The sequence below is a fragment of the Anolis carolinensis genome, chromosome 1, assembly GCF_035594765.1.
Source record: "Anolis carolinensis isolate JA03-04 chromosome 1, rAnoCar3.1.pri, whole genome shotgun sequence".
Taxonomy (NCBI): domain Eukaryota; kingdom Metazoa; phylum Chordata; class Lepidosauria; order Squamata; family Dactyloidae; genus Anolis; species Anolis carolinensis.
In genome coordinates, this window is record NC_085841.1 from 6,075,637 (window position 1) to 6,101,979 (window position 26,343).

General features: G+C 38.6%; 1 protein-coding gene across 1 annotated transcript; it reads right to left on the reverse strand.

Annotated features, from left to right (window-relative positions):
* Nucleotides 1–2,758: 2,758 nt before the first annotated feature.
* On the reverse strand, nt 2,759–21,229 carry sox7 (SRY-box transcription factor 7). Its single transcript, XM_062969417.1, has 2 exons — nt 20,872–21,229; nt 2,759–7,038 (listed from the first exon to the last, which is right to left on the reverse strand). The coding sequence occupies exons 1-2, from the start codon at nt 21,104–21,106 to the stop codon at nt 6,128–6,130; spliced, it is 1,146 nt and encodes a 381-aa protein (XP_062825487.1). The 5' UTR covers nt 21,107–21,229; the 3' UTR covers nt 2,759–6,127.
* Between the last annotated feature and the right edge of the window lie 5,114 nt (nt 21,230–26,343).

The window sequence follows — 26,343 nt, forward strand, 5'->3', positions numbered from 1 at the left end:
TTATAGACCCAGGAACATGTGAAGCAACCAGTGTCTCTGAGCATGGACAGATTTCTGTGCTGTCTTTTCCATACTGAATCGACAACAATACAAAAACGCAATACAAGTAACCATCCAGTGCATTAGGACCAAAGCTTTTCCATAGATATTCTCAGTTCAAAGAAAATTAGATAGGTTGATATTCGACATAATTTTATTTTGTCACATTAGAACAGATTTTTAAAAATTGTGAATATCTATATCTATATCTATATCTATATATATATATATATATATATATATATATACACAGTAGAGTCTCACTTATCCAATGTTCTGGATTATCCAACGCATTTTTGTAGTCAATGTTTTCAATACATGATATTTTGGTGCTAAATTCGTAAATACAGTAAATACTACATAGCATTACTGCATATTGAACTACTTTTTCTGTCAAATTTGTTGTATAACATGTTTTGTTGCTTAATTTGTAAAATCATAGCCTAATTTGATGTTTAATAGGCTTTTCCTTAATCCCTCATTATCCAAGATATTCACTTATCCAAGCTTCTGCCGGCCCGTTTAGCTTGGATAAGTGAGACTCTACTATATGTGTGTGTGTGTGTGTGTGTGTGTATATATATATATATGTACACACATAAGCGTTTGGTCATTTTTGTGGGAAAGCATTTGTCTAAAAGCATCCTGTGGGCATCTGCACTGCAAAATTAATGCGGTTTGATACCCCTTTAAGTGCCATGGCCCAATGCTATGCAATAATGCGAGCTGTAGTTTTGCAAGGACTTTCTCCTTCCTTTGTCAAACTATATCTCCCAGTATTCCATAGTATTGGGCCATGATGCAAAAGAGTGCATCTAAACTGTAGAATTAATGCAGTTTGACACTTCAATTGCAATGGTTGAATGCTAGAGAACTGTGGGAGTTGTAGTTTCAGAAGGTCTTTAGCCATCTCTTCCAAAAAGTACCGAGTCTCCAAAACGAAACTCGATTTGCAGCAAATGATGCAAATTCTACTATCTGAAAGTACCCAAGATTTCTCGAGTAGCAACAACGTAGGAAACAAACGGGTTGTGTATAAGGATTGAATGACCAAGTTGGCCATTCTCTGCAAACTTGGGCCCTCCAGGTGTTTTGGACTTCAACTCCCACAATTCCTAACAGCCTACCGGCTGTTAGGAATTGTGGGAGTTGAAGTCCAAAACACCTGGAAGGCCCAAGTTTGCCCAAGCCTGCTCTAGGGTGTTAAGAGAACAGCAAAAAACCTGGGAGTTGAAGTCCAAAACTTCTGGAGGGATCGTCTTTGGTGACCACTGGTTTACAGGATCTCCAACCCTTCCCCAGTTCCAGACCAAAGAAGTTTTCATGAGGTCCCATAGCTCAACTGGAAGAGGCAGAATGCAGATCAAAGAAGCCATCTCGCCCCGTACTACTTTGATCCGATTCTGCTCAGGACAAAAAGATGTGGCAAGACCTGATCCTGGAGTCCCATCTTCTCAATCAATCTTTTGACGCTTTTTATGATGAGCTTTTGATGGCAACCGAGAAGAGCCCATTTGGATGGAGATCTCTAACTGTTGCAAATTGGCATGCATTCGGGGTCTGCCAGTGAATTCTGTGGATATTACAAGAATTACCAGCTGTGCATTTTGGATTTTATTTTTTAATATACTACTGCAACCCTCCACATTTATGGTTTGACTATCATTGACTTGCTATCGAGGTCTCCCAGTACAATTTTATGGTCAAGTTCTACCGGTTTCTCCAGAATCATGTTGGAGGGTCTACCTATTCCAAGAGAGAACACTTTTCTAAGTACAGTAGAGTCTCACTTATCCAACATAAACGGGCTGGCAGAATGTTGGATAGACGAATATGTTGGATAATAAGGAGGCATTAAGAAAAAGCCTATTAAACATCAAAATAGGTTATGATTTTACAAATTAAGCACCAAAACGTTATACAACAAATTTAACAGAAATAGTAGTTCATTACACATTAATGCTATGTATTAATTACTGTATTTACGAATTTAGAACCAAAATATCATGATATATTGAAAACATTGACTACAAAAATGCGTTAGATAATCCAGAACGTTGGATAAGTGAGACTCTACTGTATTTATAGATCCCTACAAGACAATTTTATGGCCAGTTTCTGTAGGAAATATCAACCTTCTTCAAGCCTCCACTAGTTATTTTTAAGTATATAATTCAGATTGCTTACTGTATTGTATATGTGTGTATTGGTATGCAGTTTTCCTTAACTCGATGTTGTGGGAGGGGATGCAGACCATGTGATCAGATCTGGGATTGCTCAGGACTCAGACTCCAGTTTAGAAACAGTATGCCTTTAGAAGTCAATAGGAACACAAGACATCTAGTCTCCCCTAAAAACTTATTTGCCTTCAAATTATGCTCACAAGAGACAAAAATAAGCAGGCGTCTTTGAAAGTTACATAGTTGGTTTACTCACAAACTTCATGTATTCAGCATACGGGTACTTTGCATATCAATCTAGTTACAAATAAGATTTGAAGTAGTTTCCCTGTGTAGATAACACAATGTCAGATGGAGTCTAAACTATACTACTTCTAGTGAAGTCTAAAAGCATACATCTGTTCCTACAGCCTTCTAAAAAACAGAGGTATCCTTAGAAGAGTGTAGCAACAGATGTATGCTTTTAGACTTCACTAGAAACAGTATAGTTTAGACTCCATTAGACATTGTGTTATCTAAACAGAGAAACTACTTCAAATCTTATTTGTAACTAGATTGATATGCAAAGCACCTGTATGCTGAACACATGAAGTTTGTGAGTAAACCAACTATGTTACTTATTTTTGTCTCTTGAGAACATGTTTTAAAGGCAAATATGTTTTAGGGGGAGACTAAATTTTTTGGGGGTAACTGAAATAAACACTTCTGAAATTGATATTGTGCATTGGCATATCTTTGTCCTGAATAGTTCCAAGACATATTTAGGCACATCAGTTTAACAACTGAGAAACCTAATTGCCTTGCATGAATGCCATGTTCCCAAAAGATTATGGCATAATTTTTCAAAATGTTATGACTTCTAACAAGGTCATGCCTTTCCAAAGATCATAAAATCTCCAAAAGATTATGGAGATGTCAATTTTACAAAAATTTCCAGCAGAACTGACCATAAAGTAATATTAGAAGATGTAACAACACTGTAGGCCCTCCAGAGCCATTTTATGGTCAATGTGCAATGGCCATAAGAGTCATGGTGGAGGACCTAAAGGTGTTCTTTCATACTTAGAAATAATATTTTTGGCGTTTTTTCCCACTTTCGGCAGAGGCCTGCGCTCCTAATGCCAGCAAATGTGGAGGGTTTACTATAATAATAGGGAAAAGAAATAATCAGCCAGGATAGATATTTTAAAAAATTGGTTCAGGCACAACTGTCACCAAATAACTTTTTAAAAGTTAGGAATAAACAAAAGAACGAACAAATCATGTAGTTAGAAGAATTTAAAATGAACCATGAAGGTGCTTCATAGAAATGTACAAGATGGCAGTGTGATTCTTCTTGTAACAACTAATGCAAAAACTAAATTACCGATCTGGAGTTATACAGAAGGTGCCATTAATCTTTGGAGCTTAACAAATTATTTCCCAACTCCGTATAGTGTCCTTAAAAACACATACACACTTAACAGCCAATAATTCTGGAATTTTCTTTTTTTGCAATTATATATATATTCTTCCAGCCTTGACAGGACTGATGAATCCAATAGGTGACCTCACAACCTCTGAGGATGCCTGCCATAGATGTGGGCAAAACGTTAGGAGAGAATGCTGCTGGAACATGGCCATACAGCCCGGAAAACATACAACAGCCCTGTGATCCCGGCCATGAAAGCCGTCGACAACACAGTTTAGGAAAAATTCACAATCATCATTATTTAGAGTCACGAGTTCCCAAATCTTCTAGAGTTTGTTTTAAGACATTCTCCTAAAATAAAACTGACTCCATGTAAAATGATTGAGATCTAGAAATGCATCATACAGAAGCAATCGTGATTAGTCTGCTGCGTTTTGATTTAGGATTTTTGGCAAAATAACACATCGATCGGAACAAGGGACTCTGAAATAATACCATAAAATCCCAGAGAAATCTCGCGAGTTTCCACATTCAATGCATTTTTGGATCATGAACGCTCACCAAATGGCAAAACTCCAGGAAAATTGTGCTCAAAACTAAAGAAGATGAAATTCTCAACCACCCGAGCTGGTCAAGTGCACGATACAGAGAGAATTATATAATGTAGACGAAGAGACAATAAAAGGTGGCAACGTGCATCCGACACCCCAAAAGTGGCTTAAATTTTCAGGGATTCAAAGCCATCCTTTTCAGACTGAAGGAGTCAATGTCTGGGGTCTGGAAGGGACAAGCTGTAAAACAAAAATATTCTCCAACATCCATAATTTCAATATAATTTCAAGGTGATATCGGCTAATTTGGAGAAAACGTGAGCTAAGTGAATTTTTCGTTCAACTCTATCTAAAAGAGACAATTCAGACTCAAGGGAGACCCAAGACTGCCTTTTCAGAGCATTGGAAGCTGCTACGATAGCAAAAGTGCTCTGCTCTGGGTTTTAGTCTAAACTTTACGCAAGTTGAAATGAAAACTTTGAACAACTCCCTCGAAAGTGCAGATTAAAATCCAGAGCGGGTTCATTATTCACTTGGAAATATTAGGATCTGGCCAGGTAAAGGTCTGAGATAGTTATGTTAGATCCATAGCACTTTAAGTGTCATTGTTTTACCCTATGGAATCCATGGGATTTGTAGTTTAGTAAAGTGCTTTGAATCCTCTGAAGAAAGGGGCCAGACTGACAGATGTTTGGAAGTTCAACTCCTTGAATCCCTGGCCGAAAGTTTAAGTCTAAAACATCTGGAGGAGTTGGGAACCACTGCATTGAGTCTTTCTAGAAGACCATCCCAAGCCTCTCACCAAACTAGACATCCCAGGATTCCATACAGTATTAAATTGCACCAACTGCATTCAAGTGCAGACTCACCTCCTCCCAAAAATATTGAGACCTCGATTCTGTCATTTGTCCTGACTAGAGCAGACCCACTCAATTAATGGGACTTAAATATGTGTGTAGTCACTATAATTTAATTCATTGGTATTTCTCTAGCTGGGGATAACCAAAAGGATTCAGGCTAGAGGGCTGCCATTTAGGTTTCATCCAATCCAAGTTCACTGTTAGGTAACTACAATGGGCTCGTATATCAGGATTTGCAGATTCAGTCAATTATGGATTCAAAGTAGCTTCCCCAAAAAGGTTGACATGAGCAGTCAGCATCTTCCTGGAGGCAACAGAATTGGAAAAGTGTGCTCCCGGCACTCAAGACTGCCACATGTTTTACTATTCATTTTTTTTAACTAATCTCAGGACCAAAACTCTGTGGAAATAAGACTACCTTCCCATCTGAATATACGTATTTCAATGTACAAGATCAGTTGCTAACTATGGTGTTTTATAGCCCTACTAGCTTTGCCCGGCCACGCGTTGCTGTGGCTTATGGGAATCCTTTGTTCGCCAGGTGGAATAGCAGTGAATAGCCTTGCAGTCTCAAAGCCTGGCCGTTTTCTGGAGTAGCTGGAGCTTTTTGTTGTATGAAAGTAGAGGCATGGATGAGGGGTTGTGCTGCCAAGTTTAGTGTTTCTGGGATGTGTCGTTTTGTCTTGTCCTAGGCCGAAATTTCATTACCCTTTTATATATATAGATTGTGGCAAAACGTATACTTCTCCGACTGGACCGGAGTTTTCTCTTCCATCCCATCCACAAAAGCCAAGAGCCGACCCTTGCATTGTACTTGCTGGTAGGAGAGAACCATCATTCTGAAGTCAAGATATCTAACAAGAGTGGGGTGGGAGGGATTTGACAAAATATAGCAATGACATGGACAAATTATAATGACGACTTAGCCAAAGGTCCACTCCAAAGCAATGTCCCTTCCGGATGAGGCAACCCTGAGGAGAGGAGGCAAGAGATATTGGAGATGTCCACAATTTATCTGTTTGGTCACATAGCATAGCCCAGTCTTTCCGTGATTGGTCCATAGGGCTGGCTTGGCCTCTCTCCAGCCTAAGAAATGCCATAGTTGTTGTAGTAGGTCGCCGTTGCATCTGCAAGGACCGAAATGAGGCTGGCCTCGGAGGAGGCAGATGGGGCTGAGGAGACGGAGGCAACTAGTGCCCCTCCGGCCACCTGGGAGACCTGGACGTGTCCACTGATGAGCAGCCCGCTAGGCTCCGGGTGTCCTCCGGGTGCGTTGAGATACTGGTCGAACTCGTCGCGATCCATTTCCTCCAGCAAGTCGTCTTGGCTCAAGGGGTCCAGGGTGTCGAAGTTCTGGTGCTCCGGAGGAGGAGAAAGCTGACCCAGGTGGACCTGGAGAGCGGGATGGAAAACGGGCGAGTAGTAATTTCCTGAATTTCCTGAGCAGCTGGACGGAGCTGAATGGATAGAGGACGAAGGCATGTGGGTTAACGGCTGGTTACACTGGAGAGGGCTGGCGTTGTATTCCAGAGAGTAAGGGGCTCCGGGCATGTGGGGCCGGTGAGGGTCTTCGGAGCAAGGGGCGGAGAAGAAGCTTTGCTCCGGGTCAATCGCATCCAACGGAGACATCTCTGGCGGTGTGGGAAGGCCATACGGGTAGCTGTCCATGTGGGCACCGAGGTTGCCACTTCCGCCCGGTGCCTCCCGGTACCTCCCAAGGCTCGGCAACACCGAAGTGGGAGAATATTCGATCTGCCGGTCTTTCTCGCCCGCTGCCCGGCCACATGGCCTCTTCTCTAGCAAAGGGTCTTGATCCCTGGAGAGGTTGCCCAGCAGGAATCCAGGATCCACCCGCTTACAGATCCGCTTGACTTGCTTCTTCCTTCTCGGGCGGTATTTGTAGGTCGGGTAGTCGTGCATGTGCTGGACTCGCAGCCGCTCCGCCTCTTCAACGTAGGGCCTCTTCTGGGATGGGGTTAAGGACTTCCAGGATTTGCCTGCAGAGATAAGAAGTTATTCCACTTTAATAATGCAAGGAGAGCATCATGAAAGACCAAGGAGAAGATCACCATCCCTTCCAATTTATCCTATTCCTGGTCCTTGTCTAGGCTGGTTCAGGTCCAGCTTATTGGTGTGACCACGTCTCCCCCCCTTCCCCCATGAACCCACTCGGGCCTTAAGGTCCACCAGGGAGGGCCTTCTCAAAGTTCCACCACCCTCATAAACACAGTTGGTGGGAACGGATGAAAGGGCCTTCTTGGTGGTGGTGGTGCCCCAGCTCTGGAAAAGAAATTAATTAATTTAATTCTCAAAGAAATTAGGACAGGCTCCCTCTCTAGCTTCCTTTAGGAAGGAATTAAAAACACGGACGTGAAAGCAGGTGTTCAAAAATGGTTGATTATTATTCTACTGTGATTGTGGTTTATAGCTGCACCAAGGCCAACTGGCTTGGACTGGTTTTTCCTCTGGTGGACAACATGTTTAAATCCAGCAAAAAAAAAATTACATTATTTTCCATTGTACTATTGCTATGTATGTGAGGTTTTTGTTATTGTTGTTTTGCATTATGTTTTTAATTTTTGCTTTGGTTTTTTGTATTGTGGTTTATTTCCTGCTAGGTTTTGGATATTACTGTATACAATGTTCCCTCACTACTTCGCAGTTCACTTTTTGCGGATTCGCTATTTTGCAGTTTGTCAATAAATTCTAAAATATTATAAATCATAAAAAATTACAATTTACAGCCTAAGAAAGGGAGGAAGGAGAAGCCAAAGGGAGAGAAAAGGTGTCCAAGTGGCAACGGGAGGAGAAGGAGGCGATTTATCAACACACAATTGGTTGATAAAGACTTACAATAGTATATAACTACTAAAATAATGTATAAATATTAAAATAAATATAGTATCCCTACTTCGTGGATTTTCACTTATTGCAGGTGGTCCTGGAACCTAACCTCAGCGATAAGTGAGGGAACACTGTATGTATTACGTTGTATTTCTGTGTTTTGCACTGTGTTTTAACTCGTTGTAAGCTGCCTCGAGTCCTGTTTGTAGAGGGGGCAGGATATAAATAAAGTTTTATTATTATTATTATTATTATTATTATTATTATTATTATTATTATTATTACTACTACTACTACTACTACAACTATTCATACAGGAGGGTCTCTGGCCCCTTCTACACTGGCATATAATCCATATTATCTGCTCTGAACTGGATTATATGAGTCTATGCTGCCATATAATCCAGTTCAAAGGAGATAATCTGGATTTTATATGGCAATATAGAAAGGCCTCAGTTAACCAGGTTTTATGGGGATCGTTAGATGCCAGATAAATGTAGTTTCTGGTTGTTGAGGGTTACTATTAAAAACAGGTCTAACTAATACTATAGCCCATACCATACCATTCTATATTTGATTCAATAATAATATCAAAATAAAGTAAACAACAACAAATGTTTTGCCCGCCATTCCATGCAGCTTAAGGTGGGGTACAGCAGAATTAAAACAAAACAATAAAACACAACACTATTAACGTAGCAATAAGGGCGAGTCAAAATCAATGCCATGCAAGGTTGACGATGATGTATATTATTATATTTATTTATACCCAAAGGGGACGCAAAGCAGCTTGACATATAAGCATTAGTATACAGTTTAAAATACACAAATATGCAAGCATTAAAATAGAATTAAACACAAACAGCACTAAAAAAATTCACAGTTAACATCCATCAAAACAGTTAAAAACCACAGCAGGTAAAAGATGAGCAGCCTTGATTTGCAACGCTCGGGATTTTTCGGATCCCGGTGCCTGCATTTACGTACATCGTGAGAGATATCTCAGAGATGGGACCCAAGTCTAAACATGAAATTCATTAAATTTTTATATACACCTAGCCTCAAGGTAGTTTTATACAATTTTTTTTCATAATCCTGTGCATGACACAAAGTTTAGATATGCTGAGTCATCAGAAGGTGAAGATGTCACTATCTCACCCGAGTTCAGCGTTCTGGATAAGAGAACCGCAATTAGTTTTACTCATGTTCTGACTTCTTTTCTACGAAATGCTCAACTGTAATTCTTATTTTCCTAAAAATTCCACCCATTCTCAATAAGTTTCATCACTCTTAACTTTTGTATTATTCATTATTTGAAATGTATTTTGTTCTAACCTGCATTGTGAATCATACGAGAGAAAGGCAGACACTATTTGATGAATAGATTTGGGGATGATAATACAAATCTGTATTATTATTATTATTATTATTATTATTGAATATAAAAATGTAGAATATCATTTAAAAATACAGAAATCTATATTTTAAATATGTCTGCATTATTATTGAATGAAAAATGTAGAATATATCCTTTAAAAATACAGAAATCTATATTTTAAACTAGCTGTGCCCGGCCACGCGTTGCTGTGGCGAAGAATGGTGGTATGGGAAATAAAGTATTGAGGAATTGGTGGTAGTTAAGGTCAAGGGTAAACGTTTTCCCCTGACGTTAAGTCCAGTCATGTCTGATTCTGGGGGTTGGTGCTCATCTCCATTTCTAAGCCGAAGAGCCGTCATTGTCTGTAGACTCCTCCAAGGTCATGTGGGATGACTGCATGGAGCAGCGTTACCTTCCCACCGGAGCAGTACCTATTGATGCACTCACATTTACATGTTTTTGAACTTCTGGGTTGGCAGAAGCTGGGGCTAACAGTGGGGGCTCTGTCAGTTCCCCCAATTCAAACCTTCGGTCCAGAAGTTCAGCAGCTCAGCGCTTTAACATGCTGTGCCATCAGCATTATTCTATCACAGTAATTATTTCATATTAAAGTAGAATCTCACTTATCCAACATTCGATTATACAATGTTCTGGATTATCCAACACAGTCTGCCTTTTCATAATCAATGTTTTTGTAGTCAGTGTTTCAAATTCATTGTGATATTTTACTGGTAAATTTGTAAATACAGTACAGTAGAGTCTCACTTATCCAACATAAGTGGGCTGGCAAAATGTTGGATAACCGAATATGTTGGATAATAAGGAGGCATTAAGGAAAAGCCTATTAAATATCAAATTAGGTTATGATTTTACAAATGAAACACCAAAACATCATGTTAGACAACAAATTTGGCAGAAAAAGTAGTTCAATACGCAGTAATGCTATGTAGTAATTACTGTATTTATGAATTTAGCAATATATCATGATATATTGAAAACATTGACTACAAAAATGCGTTGGATAATCCAGAACATTGGATAAGCGAGTGTTGGATAAGTGAGACTCTACTGTAATTACTACATAGCATTACTGCGCATGGAACTACCTTTTCTGTCAAATTTGTTGTATAATATGATGTTTTGATGCTTAATTTGTATAACGATTACCTAATTTGATGTTTAATCAGCTTTTCCTGAATCCCTTCTTATTATCCAACATATTTACTTATCCTGCCGGCCTATTTATGTTGGATAAGTGAGAGTCTACTGTATATTGATCATCTTATATTATCTGCTTAGAACTGGATTATATGAGGCTCCTTCTTCACAGTTGTATAAAATGCACACTGAAGTGGATTATATGGAAGTGTGGAGTCAAGATAATCCAGTGCAAAGCAGATAATATAAGATTCTAAATGGGTTATATAGCTGTGTGGAAGGGCCTTGAGTCTACACTGCCATATAATCCAGTGCAAATTAGATAATCTGTGGAAGAAGCCTAAGTGAGGCCTAAATTTGCCTGTCCCCTAACTGAAGCCTGGCTGTCCCTTGGCTGGTTGCTAGGCAACCAAGTGGGCAGAGATTAGCCCTCTAAACTGGCAGCAATTGGATAAAAAAATTATTGCTCTCCCTCTAATTAGGACTTTATTTTTCTTTTCTTTTTGTTGTATCAACCTAGAGGCGTGGATGATGGGTTGTGTTGTCAAATTTCGAGGTTGGGGGGCCTGTAGTTTTGTTGTTTTGTCCACTGCCCTGATGCCATCACTCTTTTATATATATAGATATAAAGTGTCATTATTATTATTATTGAATATAAAAATGTATACAGTAGAGTCTCACTTATCCAACCTTCGCTTATCCAACATTCTGTATTGTCCAATGCAGTTTGCCTTTAAGTAGTCAATGTTTTTGTAGTCAATTTTTAATACATTGCGAAGTTTTAGTTCTAAATTCGTAAAGACAGTAATTATTACATAACGTCATTGTGTATTGAACTGCTTTTTCTGTCCATTTGTTGTAAAACATGATGTTTTGGTGCTAAATTTGTAAAATCATAACGTAATTTGATGTTTAATAGGCTTTTCCTTATTCCCTCCTTATTATCCAACATTTTTGCTTATCCAACGTTCTGCTGGCCTGTTTATGTTGGATAAGTGAGACTCTACTGTATATCATTTAAAAATGCAGAATTCCATATTTTGAATACAGAGTGTCTGTATTACTATTATTGAATGCAAAAATGTAGAATATATCATGTAAAAATACAGAAACTTATATTTTAAAAATAGAGTGTCATTATTATTATTGAATATAAAATGTAGAATATATCATTTAAAAATACAGAAATTTATATTTTAAATATAAAGTGTCATTATTATTATTATTACATATAAAAATGTAGAATATATCATTTACAAATACAGAAATCTATATTTTAAATATAGAGTGCATTATTATTATTATTATTGAATGTAAAAACGTAGAATGTATCATTTAAAAATACAGACATCGATATTTTAAATATCTATACGAGAGTGAGTAAAGTCGATTCCCAAACTGAAATGTTTTAAATAATGATGAGGGAGTAATAAGGAAAGGCCACAGAACAAAAAAAATTAAATTGCACGCATTTTGTCCTCCCACGTCAATATCAAAGAAAATATTTTTTTACGAGTTGATAAGAATCAAATTAATTAACTCTTATTAAAATTCAATGAGCAATTAAGTGCTTGTTGGCACTTGGGAGCATAAACTGCAATCGTATTTAAGTTTCGGGAAGTAACTGTTTGGGATTGCAACACCCAGAACCCCCAAATCCTTTGCCGGGGATTCTGGATATTGTAGTCCCTTCCCAAAATCATTGCCCTGCCCCCCAAATTCTGCTATAAAAGGGAGACGGATCTACCAAGATTTCCATACTGGAGGTATTTCTATCCTAAACACCATTGTTGCATCTTGATGCATTGAGTTCTGCAGGTGAGCTCTTTCTGTATATGAAGATGACCACCTTTAAGACTTGGGTCCCAACTCCAGGACGTTGTATTATGTGCATGCAAATACAGTAGAGTCTCGCTTATCCAACCTTCGTGTATCCAACGTTCTGGATTATCCAACGCAGTCTGCCTTTTGGTAGTCAATGTTTTCAATACATTGATTCAGATATTTTGGTGCTAAATTCGTAAATACAGTAATTACTACATAACGTTACCATGTATTGCACTTCTTTTTCTGTCGATTTGTTGTAAAACATGATGTTTTGGTGCTTAATTTGTAAAATCATAATGTAAGTTGACATTTAATAGGCTTTTCCTTAATCCCTCTTATTATCCAACATTTTCGTTTATCCAAACGTTCTGCTGGCCTGTTTATGTGGGATAAGCGAGACTCTACTGTATTCCAAAATAATAATAAAAATAAAGAGATCCTAATACAGTAGAGTCTCACTTATCCAAGCTAAACGGGCCGGCAGAAGCTTGGATAAGCGAATATCTTGGATAATAAGGAGGGATTAAGGAAAAGCCTATTAAACATCAAATTAGGTTATGATTTTACAAATGAAGCACCAAAACATCATGTTATACAACAAACTTGACAGAAAAAGTAGTTTAATGCGCAGTAATGTTATGTTGTAATTACTGTATTTACGAATTTAGCACCAAAATATCACGATGTATTGAAAACATTGACTACAAAAATGGCTTGGATTATCCAGAGGCTTGGATAAGCGAGGTTTGGATAAGTGAGTCTCTACTGTATAAATATATACACACACATGCATGCATATATCAAATTCCTATTAATTATTGTTGCTGTTATAATAATAATTATTATTATTATCCACTTTCCTCTCTCAAACAAGACTCAAAGTGGCTAAACTTAAAACACATCAAAATAATTCATACCAACAAAATGTAAATTTAAATGCATAATTTAAAATAAACTGGACATTGGTACACCAGTATTTTGCATTAATACATTTTTATTTGCATTACCAATACTAATAACCAACGAAACAAAGGATGCAAAGACATTTCCACAAATTGCATTGTAGGGCTGCAAAGGTCATTCCTGCAGAAGTCTAACCAGCATGAAAATAGAACAGCTGAAGTAGCCAAATTTGCAGAAAATATCATATTAATTCATATTAATTGACTCCTGAATAATAATAATATATTGGGTTTTTTCCCCTTGAAGGGAGAGAGAAATCCCTTTCCAAATGTAATGAAAATGGGAACAAAATGCAACTGAGATTTATTATTATTTAATATAATATTTAATATTATTAATAGTAAACAAAACAACGCACATGCACAAATATCTTAATGTCATATAAAGGGCTGTATGGATCTGACATCCTAGCAAAAGAAAATTCTACGTAAAGGTCTAAGAATAATAATGATAATGCTTTTAAAAAATAATAAATACAGTAGAGTCTCACTTATCCAACATAAACGGGCTGGCAGAGCATTGGATAAGCGAATATGTTGGATAATAAGGAAGGATTAAGGAAAAGCCTATTACACATCAAATTAGGTTATGATTTTACAAATTAAGCACCAAAATGTCATGTTATACAATAAGTTTGACAGAAAAAGTAGTTCAAAACGTAGTAATGCTATGTAGCAATTACTGTATTTACGAATTTAGCACCAAAATATCATGATGTATTGAAAACATTGACTACAAAAATGCGTTGGATAATCCAGAATGTTGGATAAGCGAGTGTTGGATAAGTGAGACTCTACTGTACATGGTATATACGAGTATACACAAGTCTAAATCGTATCTGTACAACCTTGGTTGCATTTTGCTGAAAAAATAATAGTCTTTTGAAAGCACAGATTTGTAATAAATGCATGTCAAAATGGGGAAAATGGGGGATTTATTATTAAAATTTATATATCACTGACACCTGAAAGCAATTATTATTTCTATGCGGCTCTAAAGAGCTACATGGTAATTAATGTCTTGCTTTTGTAATAGATACAATCAAATTCATTTTTAGATGGTTTCTCTTTTTTAATTGTGGTAAACCTTATAAAATTCCTGGTTAGGGGAAAAAGTCTGAGGAAAACAGTAATAATAAATATATAAATACATACATATATACATATACAGTAGAGTCCCACTTACCCAAGACTCGCTTATCCAACGTTCTGGATTATCCAATGCATTTTTGTAGTCAATGTTTTCAATATATCGTGATATTTTGGTGCTAAATTTGTAAATACAGTAATTACAACATAACATTACTGCGTATTGAACTACTTTTTCTGTCAAATTTGTTGTATAACATGATGTTTTGGTGCTTAATTTGTAAAATCATAACTTAATTTGATGTTTAATAGGCTTTTCCATAATCCCTCCTTATTATCCAAGATATCCGTTTATCCAAGATTATGCCGGCCCGTTTAGTTTGGATAAGTGAGACTCTACTGTATATATAGAGAGACATATTCAAAATATATTTGAAAATATTAGAACCCTAAAATTCTACCCTGTTTTCCCCAAAATAAGACCTACCCTGAAATAAGACCTATCATGATTTTGCAGCATTTCTGAGGATGCTTGAAATATAAGCCCTATTTCAAAAATAAGCCCTAAATATAGTTCATTAAAAAAGTCAATTTGGAAAAATAAGTCTGCCCCTGAAAACAAGCCCTAAAGTATCTTTTGGAACAAAAATTAATATAAGATCCTGTCTTATTTTGACGGAAACAGGGTAGGGAAAAAATCTTAACATGATTCCCCCCTTTAATCAATGGGATTCGTGGCCAAGTAAACAAACTATACTAAAAACAGTAAATTTAATATCACAGGAATAACCATATTGGGAATTGCAGTGGCTAAAATAAACCTTAGTATATTTCCTTTTTAAAAATCGATATCATTCTTGATTGGGTTGCTGTGGGTTTTCTGGGCTGTATGGCCATGTTCCAGAAGCAGTCTTTCCTGAAGTTTCGCCTGCATCTATGACAGGCATCTTCAGAGTTTGTGAGGATGCCTGCCATAGTTGTGGGTGAAATGTCAGGAGAGAAAGCTTCTGGAACATTGTCATACAGCCCGGAAAACTCACAGCAATCCAGTGATTCCCGGCCATGAAAGCCTTCAACAACTCATTATCAAAATAAAAGATTCTAAAAAGTGGTGTAGTAATTGCAAGAAGGATAAAAACAAGGGCATTTTCCCATTTAAATACTCTCCCGTCTACAAGTTTCATGTATTGCATGAACTTTAAACCTTCTGCTGAGCATTGAATAGAATAGAATAAAATAAAATAAAATCTAATACAGCAATAATAATAATAATAATACATCACACATTCCTAGACACTTGGGAAGTGTTCGATTTGTGATTTTGTGAAACGAAATCCAGCATATCTATTTTTCTTGCTGTATCATATAATAATAATAATAATAATAATAATAATAATAATAATAATAATAATAATAATAGTTTAGGGATCCAGGGAAAAGGGACAGGGGAATCTATAGAAATTTTTAAAAAGTGGAGTTGTAGGTGGATGGATTTTCAAAATCTTGCCTTGCAATGCTTTCAGTCTTATTTAAGAGAGGAAAGTGGGGTGAGAAAGAGGAGAGGAAAGAGAAAGGAGAGGAAGAGTAGAAAGAAAAGAAAGAAGGAGGAGAAAAGGAGAAGAGAAAAAGAAAAAGGAAGAAAAAGAGAAGAAGAAAGAGGAGAGGAAGAGATGAAGCAAAAGAAGGAGAAAAGAGAAAAAGGTAGGATGAGAGAGAGAGAGAGAACAAAAAAAGGAGAAAGAAGAGAAAGGAAAGAGGAAGAGTAGAATGAAAAGAAAGAGAAGGAGGAGGAGAAAAAGTGGAAAAGGAGAGGAGAGAAAGAAAAAGGGGGAGAAAGAGGAGGTGGTGAGAGGAAGAGATGACGGAGGAGAAAGAGAAGGAGAAAAGAGAAAAAGTAGGAGCATGAGAGAGAGAAGAAAGAGAATAAAGGAAAAAGGAGAAAGAAGAGAAAGGAGAAGGAGAGAGGAAGAGTAGAAAGAAAAGAAAGAGGAGGAGGAGAAAAAGTGGAAAAGGAGAAGAGAAAAAGAAAAAGGGGGAGAAAGAGAAGGAGGAGGTGAGAGAAAGAGATGAAGGAGAAGAAGAAAAAGATGAAGAATGAGAGAAAGAAGAAGAAAGACGAAGGAGAAAGAAGGAATTAGAAAGAGAAGGAAAATGTGAAGGAAAAGAAGGAATCAGAGAGAGAAGAAAAATGAGAAAGAAGGAGGAGAAAGATGAGATGAAGGAAGAGAAGGAAAAGACCACTTTAGCTGCCATGGGTGAATGCTATGGGATCCTGGGAGATGTAGTTTGACAAAGCCGTTATTGCCAAGGAGTGCTGCACATCCCAGCACTGAGCCGTGGCAGTTAAAGTGGTCTGAAACTGTGTTAACTTTACAGTGTAGACGCACCTTTAGAAAGAGGTGCCAGAAGCAAGCTGGAACTCAAAAAGAATTTGAATTTAGCGGCAGGAGAAAGTAATTAATATCCAAATATATAAATGCCACTAAATTCAAAGTATTTCCGATTTTAAAGAGCTGCTTTGCAAACCAGACTAAACACAGCTACTTTCCAAAAGGAGAGGAAGAAAATTAAAACTCTCTTCCCATGATATGCTTAAAAGGATTAATTGCTTAGCTTTTCATGGGTGTTGTTTCATCCCAATTTTACTGACATGGTGGTTGTAAAAATATTCTAAATAAAATATTAAATAAATAAAACAATTAAAAATAAACAACAACAGTAATTTCCCTGCCAGAGATGAAAATTAGTACTATATATTCCCGTTTAAAACAGTTACAAAACTGTTAATTTGGAGATAAAGATGTTCAATACACATACCCTATTGTCCTTTTAAAAAGCCGCCAATTGAACCCTTTTGCTATTTAAACTCAGCCCATATATATATTTCCTTTTAGAAAGCTTTAAAAGCGCCTTTTGTTAAATAAATCCACTAATTGTGCCGGGTTCTAATTGGGAGATAAAGGAGAATAATGGACCCCTGATTTCCCTTTAAAAAAAAAAAAGCAGAAAAGTGAGATCTATTTACAGTTAAAGAAGCACTCACCATATATATATATGGTTTGCAAAGGAAAGAATATAAAAAGAATCAAAAGAGCTATACATTTCCAAGTGCCACTCCAAATAGTCATTTTATTAAGATTTTTTCCCCCTAACATTTTAGGGTTTTAATATTTCCAAATCTGGTTTTATATCAAGATAGTTTTGAAAATGGTAAAATGGTTAATAAATACACAGTATAAACAGGAATATATATTCATACATATATATATATACACACACACACCCTATATAGATATATATGTATATTCTCTCCACTTTAACCACTTTAAAGCACACATACATATATATATACACCCAGAGAGTTTTTAAATATAGTGTGTATAGATAGATAGTATGTAAGTATATAGAGTGTGTATGTCTCCTTTGTGGAAAGAAAAAGTGGGGTATAAGTAAACAACAATAAAAACCATACTGTGTGTGTATACATAATTAGTAAAATGGTTAATAAATACACAAAACTAGTTATGTGTGTATAGGTTTGTGTATATAGTTTTCAAAATGGAAAAAAGGTTAATTAACATATAGGATTTTGTGTGTTTACAGATACGTATGTATATATATATTGAGTGTGTATGTCTCCTTTGTGGAAAGAAAAAGCAGGGTATAAATAAACAACAATAAAAACAATACTGCGTGCATGTGTGTATAATGTTATATATATATAGTTAAATACTCAAAACTACATGTGTATGCACATATAGGTTTGTGTATATGTATATATAAACAGTTTTGAAAATGACAAAATGGTTAAGAAAGATATAGGATTTTGTGTTTGTGTGTGTGTGATATATATATATATACACACACATACACAGAGAGAGAGAGAGATAGCTTTCCCTTCATCTTATAATATTTGTTTTTTCATAAAGAGAGGAGTTTCAAAAAGTTTAACAGATGCACAAGATTTGAACAATTTCAAAATTTTATATGGAGATAGTTTTGGATTATATTATACATTTTAATATATTTGTAATTTTGAAGATCATAAACTGGTAAACAAATACTCCTTACACACACACACATATTACACACACAAACACAAAATCCTATACATTTGTTAACTATATACATAGTTTTGTGTGTGTGTGTGTGTGTATATACACACACACAATTCTATACATTTAACTGTATATACATAGTTGTGTTTACTTTTCTATTTAAAAGATTCTCCATGCAACACATTTAAAAGTAACTTTTGAGGAAGAAAAAAAGGAAACTGCAGGGTAAACCTACAAATAAATAATTTCTTTTTAGTTGCCGCATATATAGCTTTTTTACATCGAGGGAATTAACATTTCCTCCCATTGCCGTCCAAGGAAATACTATTTCTGTGAATGTTTTGCAAGAAAACCCAGACTAATTCATTGCTTCCTATCATTGCTTTTAATTGTATATCTCACCCAATTAATTGTAGCAGGGGTTAGTTATTTTGCCCAATTAATACAAATCTTTTTAATTGTTTTAGTGCATCTATTTGATTATTATTATTATTATTATTATTATTATTATTATTATTATTATTATATTTTGCCCCATTAATAAAAATCATTTTAATTGTTTTAGTGCAGCTATTTAATTTATTATTATATTATTATTATATTTTGCCCCATTAATACAAATCATTTTAATTGCTTTAGTGCATCTGTTTAATTATATAATAATAATAATAATAATAATAATAATAATAATAATAATAATAATAATGGTATATAATTCCTTATTGCAGACCATTGACAAGAATAGCATGAACCACCCAATCCGTTGGAATGATATTAATATGCATGGCACAGTTAATAATATATGGCATTAACATTTATTAATTGCACACAATCAATAATAATGTATATTTATCGCACACAATTCATAATAACGGCATTACTTATTCGTTTCTCGGGAAAATAAAACTTTTTAAAAAAATTCCAGCCAGAAAAAGTAACTTTTTTTAGCCAAAGGAGCAAATCAACGCATTAAAATCAAAGAAGGGGAAAAGAATGGAGAAAATGCGGCTTTTAAATTAGGTTTTTATTTCATTCCCCCCTTAAAACAACAAGATTTAAATAAAAACAAGTTACGCGCTATACTTAGGGGTGCATCTACACTGCGGAATTAACGCAGTTTGACACCGCTTTAACTACCATGGGTTCAAGGTAATGGAATAGTAGGATTTGTGTCCTTTGGTGAGGCAGCAGAAGTCTTGAGCAGAGAAACTACAACTCATAGGATTCCATAGCCGTGAGCCGTTTCAGTTAAAGCGGTATCAAACTGCGTTATTTCTACAGTGTAGATGGATTGGTTTGCAATGAGGTAGGAAACAAAGTGGGGAAAAGGAAGCGAAAGTTAAGACAGAAAATAACTTTTTCGGCGGAGGGGAAAAGTTAGGGGTGCGTCCACACTGTAGAAATAACGCAGTTGAAAACCGCTTTAACTGCCGGGGCGCAAGGCTAAGGAATCCCGGGAGTTGGAGCTCTGCAATGGAAATTACAAGTCATAGGAATGAACCATTGCCGCTAATGCGCGTTAACTCTACAGTGTAGAGGCATCCTAAGGAATGAACTCATAGGAATGAACCATTGCCGCTAAACCGCGTTAACTCTACAGTGCAGAGGCATCCTAAGGAATGAACTCATAGGAATGAACCATTGCCGCTAAACCGCGTTAACTCTACAGTGGAGAGGCATCCTAAGGAATGAACTCATAGGAATGAACCATTGCCGCTAATGCGCGTTAACTCTACAGTGCAGAGGCATCCTAAGGAATGAACTCATAGGAATGAACCATTGCCGCTAAACCGCGTTAACTCTACAGTGGAGAGGCATCCTAAGGAATGAACTCATAGGAATGAACCATTGCCGCTAATGCGCGTTAACTCTACAGTGTAGAGGCATCCTAAGGAATGAACTCATAGGAATGAACCATTGCCGCTAAACCGCGTTAACTCTACAGTGCAGAGGCATCCTAAGGAATGAACTCATAAGAATGAACCATTGCCGCTAATGCGCGTTAACTCTACAGTGTAGAGGCATCCTAAATGGCGCTGGGAGCGAGTCCAGAAAGGTTTATCGAAGTGGGAGTAAGAAAGTCGGAATGCGGATGGGAAAGTTGGGACAGAAGCGAAGAGATGCATCCACACTGTGGAAATAACGCAGTTTAAAACCGCTTTAAGTGCGGTTAACCAAAAATGGTTTTCAGAGCGGTAGGAAAGTAAGTGGGGGAAAAAGTTGGGAAAGTTGGGCAGAAGCTAGGGGTGCATCTACACTGTGGAAATAACGCGGTTTAAAACCGCTTTAACTGCCAAGGCTGAAGAGTTGGAGACTTGTAAGGTCTAACGAAGAGATTTGCAAGGCCTAGCAAAGCCTCACTTAACATACAGAGGTGCGTCTACACTGCAGAGTTGATACAGTTTGATACCGCTTTAACACCCAAAGCTTACGGGCCTGTGGTTTGATAAGTTGGCTTTGGACCTGGCGGCATTGGAGAGCCAGCCAAACTGGGTCAATGGGAAGAAGACTCACCCAGCATCTTGCTCAGCTCGGCGTTGTGCAAGTCCGGGTTCTGGGCGGCCAGGCGCTTCCTCTCGTCCTTGGCCCAGACCATGAAGGCGTTCATGGGGCGCCGGATCCGGCTCTCGCTGCCCCCGCTGCCCGGAGCTTTCTCGCCGGCTCCTCCGCCGCGTTGGAGCCCTTCTTCGCCGGGCATCTCCACCCGCCGCTGCTCCCAGCCGCCGCAAGAGCCCAGCCGCGAAGCCATGCACGCGGAGGGAAGGGGGAAGAGACAGAGACGGGACTCGAACCTGCGGCCCTCCCGAGATGAGATCGAGATGGATGGGAAAGAAAGACCCTTCGCTCTGCCTGACGCGCCACCAGCAGCAGCCGCCCGCCAACCGCGCCGGTGCCTTTATGGGCTCCGCCTCAGGCCACGCCCCTTCTCCATCTCTTCCCTCCTCTTTCTCCTCTTCTCCATCCAGAGACCTGCTCTCTCTCCTCCTTGAGTTTTCCGGGCTCCAGAAGCATTCTCTCCTGACATTTCGCCCACATCTATGGCAGACATCCGCAGAAGTTGTGAGGTCTGTTGGAAACTAGGCAAGTGGGGTTTATATATCTGTGTGGAATAATATCCAAGGTGGGAGAAAGAAAGAAAAAAACCTCTTTGTCTGTTTGTTGGATGTTGCAATTGGCCACCTTGATTAGCATGGAATGGCCTTGCAGCTTCAAGGCCTGGCTGCTCCTTGCCTCCTTTGTTGGGAGGTGTTAGCTGGCCCTGATTGTTTCTTGCCTGGGTTTCCCTTGTTTTCTGAGTGTTGTTCTTTATTTACTGTCCTGATTTTAGAGGGTTTTTTTTTTAATACAATAGTGTCTCACTTATCCAACATAAATGGGCTGGCAGAACATTGGATAAGTGAATATGTTGGATATGCTTTTAGGATGTTTTAAAGATGTTTTTTAAAGATGTTTTTAAATTGTTGATTTTAGCCGGTTCTTGTAAGCCGCCCCGAGCCCTTATGTTGATTCATGTAGGTACCAATGACACCGCTAGGCATACTTTTCAAAAGATCACAAATGATTTTCGAGCTCTGGGAACAAAGCTAAAACTGTATAATGTACATGTGATCTTTTCATCCCTCCTCCCCGTTGTAGGACATGGCTCTACAAGGGCCGGAAAAATAGTACAGGTCAATAACTGGCTCAGAAAATGGTGTCAAGAGGAGCATTTTGGCTTCCTTGACCATGGTCTACTCTTCCAAGAGGATGGACTACTGGCAAGCGATGGGGTGCATCTCACACAAGTAGGAAAACATCTTTTTGCACACAGACTCACAAACCTCATCAGGCGCACTTTAAACTAGATCCACTGGGGGAGGGGAACAACAGCCTGGCGAACACTATATTACCCACGACCACAGGGAACCGCCGAAAGGCTAAACGGAGGGCTGCACAAACACAGCAAGGACCAAGTACAGAGAGCACAATAATCCCAAATAAACAGTTCAAGGGGAGGTCACAGGGGCTTACATGTCTTTACACTAATGCTCAGAGCATGGGAAATAAGCAAGACGAACTCCAACTCCTAGCACAGCACCACACATACGATGTCATAGGCATCACTGAAACCTGGTGGGATGACTCCCATCACTGGAATTTAACCATTGAGGGCTATAACCTCTTTCACAGAAATAGAACAAAGGGGAGAGGAGGGGGAGTAGCTTTATATGTCAAAAACAGTTACGTTGCAGAAGAAATGCAAGACTGTAATCCGGGAAACCAGCTTGAAAGCATCTGGATAAGAATCAAGGGAACCGGAACTCAAAAAAGATCTTGTCGTGGGTGTCTACTACAGACCTCCGAGTCAGGATGAAGGACTTGATGAAGCCTTCTGTCAACAGCTGACCAAACAGGCACAAAGAAGAGATATAGTAGCCATGGGCGATTTCAATTATCCCGATATCTGCTGGAAAACAAACTCAGCCAAGAGTACAAAGTCCAACAAATTCCTCACTTGCCTTGCAGATAATTTTATGGTCCAGAAGGTAGAAGAGGCAACAAGGGGATCAGCAACTCTTGATCTAATCTTAACAAATGTGGAAGACCTGATCAATACAGTTGAAGTGGTTGGATCCTTAGGGGCAAGTGACCATGTGCTCCTGCAGTTTGCAATACAAAGGAATGCTGAAACTAAGACAAGTCAAACACGCATTCTGGACTTTAAGAGAGCTGACTTCCAAAAAATGAAGGAATTACTGAGCGGCATTCCATGGACGCCGATATTAAAAAACAAGGGAGTTAAGGATGGATGGGAGTTTTTCAAAAGTGAAATACTCAAGGCGCAAATGCAAACAGTGCCAACAAAGAAGAAAAATAAGACAAGTGCAAAGAAGCCAGAATGGATGTCCAAAGAACTTCTAACTGAGCTAAAGCTCAAAAGTGACATGCACAAGAAGTGGAAAAGGGGAGAAATCACCAAAGAAGAATTCAAACGTATAGCCAACACCTGTAGGGAAAAGGTTCGCAAGGCTAAAGCGCAAAATGAGCTCAGGCTTGCCAGGGACATAAAAAACAACAAAAAAGGCTTTTTTGCTTACGTTGGTAGAAAAAGGAAGAAAAAGGAGGCGATAGGGCCATTGCAAGGAGAAGATGGGGTGATGGCGACAAGGGACAGGGAAAAGGCAGAACTACTTAATGCCTTCTTTGCCTCGGTCTTCTCAGAAAAAGAAAGCCATCTTCAACCTCAGCAACACGGAATGGACGAAGGATTGGGGGAAATCCAACCCCAAATAGGGAAACAAGTTGTCCAGGAACACTTGGCCTCTCTAAACGAATTCAAGTCCCCAGGGCCAGATCAGCTACACTCAAGAGTACTGAAGGAACTAGCGGAAGTTATTTCAGAACCACTGGCAATTATCTTCGAGAGTTCTTGGAGAACGGGAGAAGTCCCAGCAGATTGGAGGAGGTCGAATGTGGTCCCTATCTTCAAGAAGGGAAAAAAGAACGACCCAAACAATTACCGTCCGGTCAGCCTCACATCAATACCAGGCAAAATTCTGGAAAAGATCATTAAGGAAGTGGTCTGCGAACACTTAGAAACAAATGCGGTCATTGCTAATAGTCAACACGGATTTACCAAAAACAAGTCATGCCAGACTAATCTGATCTCTTTTTTCGATAGAGTTACGAGTTGGGTCGATACAGGGAATGCTGTGGATGTAGCGTACCTGGATTTCAGTAAGGCCTTCGACAAAGTCCCCCACGACCTTCTGGCAAACAAACTAGTAAAATGTGGGCTAGACAAAACTACGGTTAGGTGGATCTGTAATTGGCTAAGCGAACGAACCCAAAGGGTGCTCACCAATGCGTCGTCTTCATCATGGAAAGAAGTGACAAGTGGAGTGCCGCAGGGCTCCGTCCTGGGCCCGGTTCTGTTCAACATCTTTATTAACAACTTAGACGAAGGGTTAGAAGGCACGATCATCAAGTTTGCAGACGACACCAAACTGGGAGGGATAGCTAACACTCCAGAAGACAAGACCGGAATTCAAAACGATCTTGACAGACTAGAGAGATGGGCCAAAACTAACAAAATGAAGTTCAACAGGGACAAATGCAAGATACTTCACTTCGGCAGAAAAAATGGAAATCAAAGATACAGAATGGGGGACGCCTGGCTTGACAGCAGTGTGTGCGAAAAAGACCTTGGAGTCCTCGTGGACAACAAGTTAAACATGAGCCAACAATGTGATGCGGCTGCTAAAAAAGCCAATGGGATTCTGGCCTGCATCAATAGGGGAATAGTGTCTAGATCCAGGGAAGTCCTGCTCCCCCTCTATTCTGCATTGGTCAGACCACACCTGGAATACTGTGTCCAATTTTGGGCACCACAGTTGAAGGGAGATGTTGACAAGCTGGAAAGCGTCCAGAGGAGGGCGACTAAAATGATTAAGGGTCTGGAGAACAAGCCCTATGAGGAGCGGCTTAAAGAGCTGGGCATGTTTAGCCTGCAGAAGAGAAGGCTGAGAGGAGACATGATCACCATGTACAAATATGTGAGGGGAAGTCATAGGGAGGAGGGAGCAAGCTTGTTTTCTGCTGCCCTGCAGACTAGGACACGGAACAATGGCTTCAAACTACAGGAAAGGAGATTCCACCTGAACATCAGGAAGAACTTCCTCACTGTGAGAGCTGTTCGACAGTGGAACTCTCTCCCCGGGGCCGTGGTGGAGGCTCCTTCCTTGGAGGCTTTTAAGCAGAGGCTGGATGGCCATCTGTCGGGGGTGCTTTGAATGTGATTTCCTGCTTCTTAGCAGGGGGTTGGACTAGATGGCCCATGTGGTCTCTTCCAACTCTACTATTCTATGATTCTATGATTCTAGGAGTGGCGGCATATAAGTTTGAAATATAAATAAATAAAAATAAATAAAAATAATAAGGAGGAATTAAGGAAAAGCCTATTAAATGTCAAATTACGTTATGCTTTTACAAAACACCAAAAGCACCAAAACATCATGTTTTATAACAAATTCACAGAAAAAAAGCAGTTTAATACATGGCAACGTTATGTAGTAATTATTACTGTTTTTATGAATTTAGCACCAAAACATCTCAATACAGTAGAGTCTCGCTTATCCAAGCCTCGCTTATCCAACGTTCTGGATTATCCAACATATTTTTGTAGTCAATGTTTTCAATACATCATGATATTTTGGTGCTAAATTCGTAAATACAGTAATTACTACATAGCATTACTGCGTATTGAACAACTTTTTCTGCCAAATTTGTTGTCTAACATGATGTTTTGGTGCTTCATTTGTAAAATCATAACCTAATTTGATGTTTAATAGGCTTTTCCTTGATGCCTCCTTATTATCCAACATATTCACTTATCCAACATTCTGCCAGCCCGTTTATGTTGGATAAGTGAGACTCTACTGTATTTGCAAATTTAGCACTAAATATTGAATAGGGATATAGGGCAGTGTGGACTTAGATAACCCAGATAGCCCTCAGTATTAAAAAAAACTCTAAAATCAGGACAATAAATAAAGAACAACACTCTGAAAACAGAAGAAATCCAGACAGTAAACAATCAGGGACAGCTAACACCTCTTAAAAAAAGATTCTCCCAGGCAAGAAGAAGCCAGGCCTTGAAGCCACAGGGCCATTAAATGCTAATCAAGGTGATTAATTACAACATTCACACCTGCTTCAAAGAAGAGTTCTTTCTCCCACCCTGGACCTTCTACAGATATATAAACCCCACTTACCTAGCTTCCAAGTTCCCACAGACCTCACAATCTCTGAAGGCCCCAAAGGTGGGCTCATGTGGTGCGAAGGTCGGCCCATGCCGGCCGGAAGGAGAAGGAGGCGGAGAGTGGCGCCCTCCTCCCAGGAAGATGGCGCCCCCGGGGCAATGGCGCCACAGGCGAGTGCCTAGTTCGCCTTAATGTTGGACCGCCTCTGCATACAGCCCCTACGCTCATCAGATGGAACCAAAAT